The sequence below is a fragment of the Nanorana parkeri genome, unplaced genomic scaffold (assembly GCF_000935625.1).
Source record: "Nanorana parkeri isolate BGI_ZX_2015 unplaced genomic scaffold, ASM93562v1 scaffold386, whole genome shotgun sequence".
NCBI classification, from domain to species: domain Eukaryota; kingdom Metazoa; phylum Chordata; class Amphibia; order Anura; family Dicroglossidae; genus Nanorana; species Nanorana parkeri.
The window spans coordinates 96,612-105,794 of record NW_017306654.1 but is presented as its reverse complement, the minus strand read 5'-3'; the positions used below and the strand labels follow the sequence as shown (position 1 = coordinate 105,794).

General features: G+C 48.0%; 1 protein-coding gene across 1 annotated transcript in view; it reads right to left on the bottom strand.

Annotated features, from left to right (window-relative positions):
• VPS39 (VPS39, HOPS complex subunit) overlaps positions 1 to 9,183 on the bottom strand; it is a 39,201-nt gene continuing 30,018 nt past the window's right edge. The window contains exons 21-25 of the mRNA XM_018559266.1: positions 8,936 to 8,981; positions 7,587 to 7,736; positions 6,824 to 6,958; positions 4,627 to 4,718; positions 1 to 76 (exon numbers count right to left, since the gene is read on the bottom strand). Coding sequence (XP_018414768.1) covers positions 1 to 76; positions 4,627 to 4,718; positions 6,824 to 6,958; positions 7,587 to 7,736; positions 8,936 to 8,981 — 499 coding nt within the window. The remainder of the gene's footprint in view (positions 77 to 4,626; positions 4,719 to 6,823; positions 6,959 to 7,586; positions 7,737 to 8,935; positions 8,982 to 9,183) is intronic.

Sequence of the window (9,183 nt, the reverse complement as noted above, 5' to 3'; positions counted from 1 at the left end):
TCAGGAATCCCCTGAGCTGGTATCCTTTGCACAGAAATAGTGAACAACGCTGCCATTGGGATAGCGAGCGAAAGCGCTGGGAATTGGAGGAGAAACAAGAGAAATGAAGGACAGAAATCATCACACTTTATTATGTTAGTACATTGTGAGATGTGACCCCGATTGGCTATACTGCATGGTGAGATCTGATTGGCCATACTGCATGGTGAGATGTGACCTGATTGGCCATACTGCATGGTGAGATCTGACCCGATTGGCTATACTGCATGGTGAGATCTGATCTGATTGGCCATACTGCATGGTGAGATGTGACCCGATTGGCCATACTGCATGGTGAGATCTGACCCGATTGGCTATACTGCATGGTGAGATGGGACCCGATTGGCTATACTGCATGGTGAGATGGGACCCGATTGGCTATACTGCATGGTGAGATGGGACCCGATTGGCTATACTGCATGGTGAGATGGGACCCGATTGGCTATACTGCATGGTGAGATGGGACCCGATTGGCTATACTGCATGGTGAGATGGGACCCGATTGGCTATACTGCATGGTGAGATGGGACCCGATTGGCTATACTGCATGGTGAGATGGGACCCGATTGGCTATACTGCATGGTGAGATGGGACCCGATTGGCTATACTGCATGGTGAGATGGGACCCGATTGGCTATACTGCATGGTGAGATGGGACCCGATTGGCTATACTGCATGGTGAGATGGGACCCGATTGGCTATACTGCATGGTGAGATGGGACCCGATTGGCTATACTGCATGGTGAGATGGGACCCGATTGGCTATACTGCATGGTGAGATGGGACCCGATTGGCTATACTGCATGGTGAGATGGGACCCGATTGGCTATACTGCATGGTGAGATGGGACCCGATTGGCTATACTGCATGGTGAGATGGGACCCGATTGGCTATACTGCATGGTGAGATGGGACCCGATTGGCTATACTGCATGGTGAGATGGGACCCGATTGGCTATACTGCATGGTGAGATGGGACCCGATTGGCTATACTGCATGGTGAGATGGGACCCGATTGGCTATACTGCATGGTGAGATGGGACCCGATTGGCTATACTGCATGGTGAGATGGGACCCGATTGGCTATACTGCATGGTGAGATGGGACCCGATTGGCTATACTGCATGGTGAGATGGGACCCGATTGGCTATACTGCATGGTGAGATGGGACCCGATTGGCTATACTGCATGGTGAGATGGGACCCGATTGGCTATACTGCATGGTGAGATGGGACCCGATTGGCTATACTGCATGGTGAGATGGGACCCGATTGGCTATACTGCATGGTGAGATGGGACCCGATTGGCTATACTGCATGGTGAGATGGGACCCGATTGGCTATACTGCATGGTGAGATGGGACCCGATTGGCTATACTGCATGGTGAGATGGGACCCGATTGGCTATACTGCATGGTGAGATGGGACCCGATTGGCTATACTGCATGGTGAGATGGGACCCGATTGGCTATACTGCATGGTGAGATGGGACCTGATTGGCTATACTGCATGGTGAGATGGGACCCGATTGGCTATACAACAATGACCAGCACATATCACAAATCTCATTCCCAATGACTGGGAAACTGCTGCAAGTAACATGAAATTCAGATTCAACCAAAACCTATAAACACCATGTAATCCTAGACGGGCTCATTCACATAGGCGTGCGCGGCTGCACAGAACGCTGCTCCTGGGAGGGACACTTGCTGCGTGTAATTGCATGCAGCTACCTGTACCTCCCAATAGGAGGACACGTAAATCCGAACCTGCATATCCCTGGGGGTCTGGGCGCCTGCACTTGGCAGGTACACAATCAGCGTGCACACCTGTGTGAATGAGCCCTAAAAGGTAAAGAACAGGACGCCAAATTCCGTCCTAGAGATACACATACTACTAAAGGAATCCGAGCTGCCTGGCGAGTAGGCTGACCCTGAGCCCGACCAAGCATGCAGTAGCTGAAACTGCACGTGTGGTTAGTGACTCAGAGTAGTAAAGCCAACATGCCCAGCAGGGATTTCCCATGCATTAGCCTTGGAAACTCCCTCTCATCGCGTATTTCCTCAATCCTGAGCCATGAAGAATGCGCCGTATTCAATGCTTCTGAAACATCTCCTCAAAGTGATTGGAAAACCCGTCTTTGATAGGCGGCACTGTGACAAGTGTCAGTTCCACTTTCCACCTGCTGTGGTGACAACTGTCCATGTCTGGATTTCCCCTAACATTCTGTCCAGGTGACAACAGTCACTGGGACAGGAAGTGAGAATAAATCTCTCCTACAAGGACATACAATGCATCTTGTAGCCTTAAGGGCACAGCCGTGACTTGCCAACGTAGCCAGCTCTGAATGCCAGATGACTATACATAGGAGAGATGTACGTAGCTGCAACAATCAGCACCCTGTCCACATTTCCTGCTTAAAGGAATGAGGATATTTTTGGATGTGGCTGTGACAGCTGCATTCAGAGACTGGAGAAGAACACAGTCTGACCTTAAAGAAGCGCTGAGAAAAGTCGCAGGAATGTGCTTTCAAGTGACCCTGTCACCAGATCATTCATTCCAACAATTTTGCTATAAGATTATATGTTCATTTCAAGTATTTGTCTTTTTATTTACCTTTAGCCCCCATTGTGTACACATCCAAAAGCTCTGAGACCGCTGCAGAGCGCCGCCATCTTGGATGTAATATCAGCAGATCTAGCAGGCTCAGAGCCGTCACTCAAGCGACACTCTACAGCAGGGGTGTCAAACTCAATTTAATCGTGGGCCGCATCAGCATGATGGTTGCCCTCAAAGGATATCAATGTAATAATTGCCTCTGCATTGGATGATCACTGGTTGTAGTAATATCTGAAAGTAGAAGTCTAGGAAATGGCCCGGTGGGTCGCAATCGGCCCCTGGGCCTTGAGTTTGACATGTGTGCTCTACAGTATTCCCTTGGTACCTCCTCCAACGGCTGCAGAAACGTTTGTAGCCCCTTCCACCCGGGCACCTCCATTCCAGGCTCAGCAGGGAAGCCAGTTGTGATATCTGTGTCCCTTAGGTTTGTTCATCCTTTCGATGGAGGAGAAACAGACCCCTCAGGGAAGTGGAATGCATATTGCCCGACACCCGGGACGTGCAGTTCCAGGCGCCGGCGGTAAGTCTTTGTTTCTACATTTAGCCCTGCTGCGGGCTAATTGGGGGAGCCGCCGCTCATTTAGTACAAGTGATCCGAGATCACTTGTATAACGAGCAGCAATCTTCTCCACCCCTCCGCCGCAGCTTTCGGGGGCCGCCGCTCTTCTGGGGGACCCGGGACCAAGGCAAATGAGCTCAGGATGGAGTGGGGAGCAGGAGCAAAGAACGTCCGTCCTCCAAACTATCACACGGGGGATTGTAAGCCCCTGTGTGATGGCAATAAAATGAAGTGGGGAAAAAAGTGAAAGTAAATAATAAAAGTAAAACCAATCCTGCCACCTCCACCATCTGCCTGGAAATAAACGCACGCTTAGGACATTGTGTGTGTGTTGAGTGCTGCATTGTGGTAGCCAGGCAGCAGCGCACTCTTACACGCAGTGTGCATTAAGGAGTTCACGCTCCCAGGTCATTTGGCAAAATGGAATTACCCGCTCAAATCTGGCCCCGCCTCTCTCCCCTGCCGCCTCTATACTCACCTTTTGGCGTACAGTCCTTTCCCTCCGCCAGTAGGGGTGTATTATCTGTACCCCGTACTGCGCTATGCATTGTGCTCGGTCACCTGACCACGTTGACCAATGAGAAGGGCGATTTAGCACAGTTAAATACGGTTTTGAGTAATACTATATTTTTGTATTGGGACGAGTAGATGGGGCCCGCGCTTTAGCCCTTGGACAAGTCTTTTTTGTTTTTCTTTCCACACCCGTGCCCATGTAATCCCTACGGACAGCTGTAAGAAAACGCATGTGTCCGCCTATATTCACTAGAAACAGACCTGGAAGCAAACTTACTGCATTTGAAACTGAAGGGGCCGGGGTGTACACAGACACGCATCTCCCGATATCCGGCTACCCAATGGAATACATTGCACTCCATTTCTGATCCATCTACTCACGGATCAAAAAAACAACCAGACTGCGGAATGCCTGTGATTTTCTACATCCTCTTTGCAGCCACTTCCTGTCTACATGCATGAACTAAACAAAACTGCTGTATTTCATTGCTCAGGGCCAGATCCTGATGGTGAGAAACATGGAACAAGCCTGCGCAATTGTGCACCAGCATTTGACATGGTGACAACACAGGAGAACATTAGGGAGATGGGGGTAGAGCGCTGTCACCATATAACCGCTAATGTCTAGTGAAGGAACTTCATAGCAAAATCAACAAATATATTTGTTCTAAAATCTGCAGATTACTCAAATAATGAAAATATCTTTCTACATTACTGGTTCAGCATTTCATGAGGTTTTAGTCATGTGACCGGGGGGGGATTCTTGTTTGATTGGTGCAGAACCCTTGTTTTTACACACCGTGCCTGCTCTAGTAGCGTGTACAAGCCGTCTTCTCATCCACAGTCCTGACCACCTCTGCAGATCGGTCTATGACATTACACCGGGGTCTGTACATACCTGTTTCCAATCTTCTTCTTACACACGTTACATATCTTCTCCTCTGTGATCACACACTTCACCTGATGGTGGGAGATTCTCTCCTCTTGTACCTGGAAAGGTGAACTGCATATTACCTACTATATAGAACAACATTCATTGTAACCGCTTCTAATTATAGAACCCCCACCCAGGTACTTACCTCTCCGCCATGGCACCCCCACCCAGGTACTTACCTCTCCATGATGGCACCCCACCCAGGTACTTACCTCTCCACGATGGCACCCCCACCCAGGTACTTATCTCTCCACGATGGCACCCCCACCCAGGTACTTATCTCTCCACGATGGCACCCCCACCCAGGTACTTATCTCTCCACGATGGCACCCCCACCCAGGTACTTATCTCTCCACGATGGCACCCCCACCCAGGTACTTATCTCTCCACGATGGCACCCCCACCCAGGTACTTATCTCTCCACGATGGCACCCCCACCCAGGTACTTATCTCTCCACGATGGCACCCCCACCCAGGTACTTATCTCTCCACGATGGCACCCCCACCCAGGTACTTATCTCTCCACGATGGCACCCCCACCCAGGTACTTATCTCTCCACGATGGCACCCCCACCCAGGTACTTATCTCTCCACGATGGCACCCCCACCCAGGTACTTATCTCTCCACGATGGCACCCCCACCCAGGTACTTATCTCTCCACGATGGCACCCCCACCCAGGTACTTATCTCTCCACGATGGCACCCCCACCCAGGTACTTATCTCTCCACGATGGCACCCCCACCCAGGTACTTACCTCTCCATGATGGCACCCCCACCCAGGTATTTGGCTCTCCACGACGGCACCCCCCACCAAGGTACTTACCTCTCCACGATGGCACCCCCACCCAGGTACTTACCTCTCCATGATGGCACCCCCACCCAGGTATTTGGCTCTCCACGACGGCACCCCCCACCAAGGTACTTACCTCTCCACGATGGCACCCCAACTCAGGTACTTACCTCTCCATGATGGCACCGACCTACCACAGTTTTTAAATCCTGGCCTGCTTGCATAGCGACACTTCATAGGCTTGAACATGCCATACACCTACAGATTTTTGTTTTGTTCAGCCTTCCTTCCTCCTGGATGGAGGAATCTCCCGCTGTGGCTATTGTACTTTGACAGTTGACCCCTGCTGTCTGAACAGTGCCTGCATCTCACCGCATGCTGTTCAGCCGACAATTTTCCGCCTAACTTTTTTTTAACTGAAGGATGTTGGTGGCAGACAAGGCCACCCCACTGAGAGACTTTTGGCTTGTACATCAAGAATAGTGATGGGCTCGGGCGTGTTCGCAGCTCCACGTGCCGAGCCCGCCAGCAAGCTGACAGCACCAATCACAGGTACCGAGACATGTTCCCGGTCCGCAGCTGCAGAGATCGGGAAATGTCTCAGTGCCTGCGATTGGCGCTGCGCGCTGTCAGCTTCCCGGCGGGCTCGGCATGTGGAGCTGCGAACACACCCCAAGCCCATCACTAATCAAGAACAGGCTGAAATTTGCTCAGTGTGTGGCCAGCATAAGTCTCTGTTCACACCATGCATCGGGAACATGCGTTGCGGTGCACGTTCCTTTCTGGTGTTCGCTGTGTGTCCCCAATGACTTCAATGGGTGCTGCGCACACAACAAACGCGGGAAAGTCATGCATGTAGCAAATTCTGGTTCACGTTACGTGGTTTTTGTCCCCTCTGTGCTTGTGCGCATTTTAACAAGCGGGAAAAATGCGTGATTGCCGGGCTCCGTTTGGGGCGCTGTTAAGTAGTAATAGCCACACATTCACTTTGCATGTCTTGGACGCATTCCGTGAAAGTGTGTCAAAGCATGAACGCGACACGCAATCACAGAACGCCTAGGTGTGGACGGGGACTTACTGTGCAGGCAATACTACCAATAGTGTAATCGGAGGAAATGCAGGAGGCCGATAAGAAGAATCCGATACTTATGCGCTGCCCAGTACGGGGTATCAAGGGCTTGAAGTAACTACCAATATCTTGTTATTCTAGGAATAGAGCTGCAAATCTCCAGAATTTCTGAGGACCACAATAAAGAAAAAAACTGCAGACAGTATACATGGCAACTATGGTAACCCTCACAATTAAAAATAACCGAATACAAATATTAACACATCACAATATGTTGCCACCAGTTTTGTTTTGACTTACTCGCAAGAACTCGGCATGTAGGAGATTCTTGAGGATTTGGTTGAAGCGCCTCCTCTCCGCATTCTCTTCCAGTACTTTTTCCAGGAAGATCTGGATGTCTCGGATTTGTGTGTTGGCTGGTAGCAGTTCTATGGCCTGTATTTCGAATATTTACATATAATAAAACAGAAGCTCACCTGGATTGTCAGCAACTAATGGCAAAATGAGCGGGAAATGTATAACGCTTCATAATCTATCAATCTAAAAGTCACTCACTGTTCTATGACTGACATAGCTGGTCTACTTCCTTGGCTTTAGCTATAAAAAAAACAAAACTGCAACAAAGAGAGTGAAGGTCTGAGCTCTCAACAACCAATCAGATTTTGATTTACTTTATGTCACCTACTCTAGGTAAATTACAACAAGAACGGGAAAGGGTACACAGAAAGGTCTGGGGTGTGTAAGCATAGCTCCACAGTAACGGACCAGCAAGGTTTAGTGGAGTAGGAATAGTGAGCAGAGTGTCAAACCTGATCTGCCAATCTAATACTTTATAATGCTAGACAAGAGGACATGTGGGGCCTGCAGCTTGTGTCTTGGGCCCAACAAAAGTCTAGCAGGATAGCAAAGACAAATTGTGGGACCAAGGAGCATTCAATATACTTTTTGTACACCCCTTTCACCTGTCTCTCTGTTCAACACAATGTCACATGGGACTATGGAGGATTAAAAGCAGTAGGATTTCTCGAAGACTGGGTCATATGTACAACAAGCTTACTCTCACCTTGGTTGTGTTTAGTTTTGCATGATGCTGCTCCAAAACTGCCAGTGCAGCATCAATGTTTGGTTTTGGTTCTTCCAGCTTTATTTTGATAGGACCCAGACAGTGAACATCAGGCGGCGAGAGGTACATCCTGATAAGGGACAAATACACCTGGAACAGAGGAAATACAATATGGTCACACTGGTTACTGAAAGGTTATTTTATTCCCGATAGAGCTACATTATAACTCACAACCCACACTACGCAACATGGACAGATGAACATCCTGCTGCCCCTATTGCATTCGGAGAGCCGGCACCCACCACTGAAAGAATGCAGCAACAGTGATTGCAGTTGACAGAAGTCACCTTTCTGCCGAGAATTCACACCGTTCCTTCAATATTCAGATTGAAGAATGTTGATTGGGAGACTGCCGCCAACACCACCCATCGAATGAATTTCGGCTGGTTCATCAAACATGGCGGAAATTCACTCCGTGTATGGCCAGCTTTAGACTAGAACATTATTGGAGCCCATTTACTAAAGGAGTAGAGACTTTGCACTTTACAAAATGAATGTTAGTAAATATGCTCATTGCAGGAAATGGCTTTAGCTCAGCAAGGGGTTCTTTCCACTTCAAGTATGGCAGCTGTACGCAAATTACACAATTTGGTAACAAGATGTAGAGGAATGCACAAACATGGTGCATATGCTCAGTTGCTTTCTGTACAGCCATCTTTGATGAGCCGTAATACTGGAGTCTATATGCTGCAATCTGAATGACCGTGTGAAATATTTAGGTATTTTCACACATTCGCCATGCTTGCAAATCCTATACAGTATGGGACCATTGCGCATGGCTCAAAGATGACTGTGTGACTCGGATGTAGTCAAAGTGTTACACGGTCACTCCTCTAGTTTCCAATGCATTACTATAAACATTGTTACATGCTACTTTTGTGAAACAAATGACCCTTAAAGCCCATCTCCAGCCAAAACTTTTATTTCATTTTGGATTGAGTGGGCAAGAGGTAGAACCTTGGTAGTAATTGTCATAATGTGTACCTATTGGGAGATTTCGTATCCCATTCTGACAGAAGAAGAATGGATTAGAAAAAAAAAAAAAGATAAAAAAACACCCCCAATTTCTTGTAAGGGCATCACAGGGACAGGATACCACATGAAAGTTCACAGTGGGACCATAGAAATAGAAACCTGACAAACAATGTAACCCATCCTCACTCTTTTAAAAGATAAATGCCTGGAGTAAGGCTTTAAACAAACTGCAATATTCTGAACTGGCCATTGAAAGAATGAGCACAATTTGATAGTCTACATGACAAATAAAAGGACAATAATAATATACTTACATCCTTATTGCCGTCCTTAGCACGGTCATAATGTTTATGGCAATACCTGGGGGGAAAAGTAAGCGGTAAGAAACAAAAACTAGATAAAAGTATAGAATATATGAAACCTCTGATATGGCAATTAATGTTTAGAGACTGAAAATGTTTTAGAAAGTGAGGAACACATACAGCCAAATATCAGTAGGAGATCAGTAGGAGATTGTACAAAGAACTGCTACTGAACATTCATCCCTATACAATCCCAGATC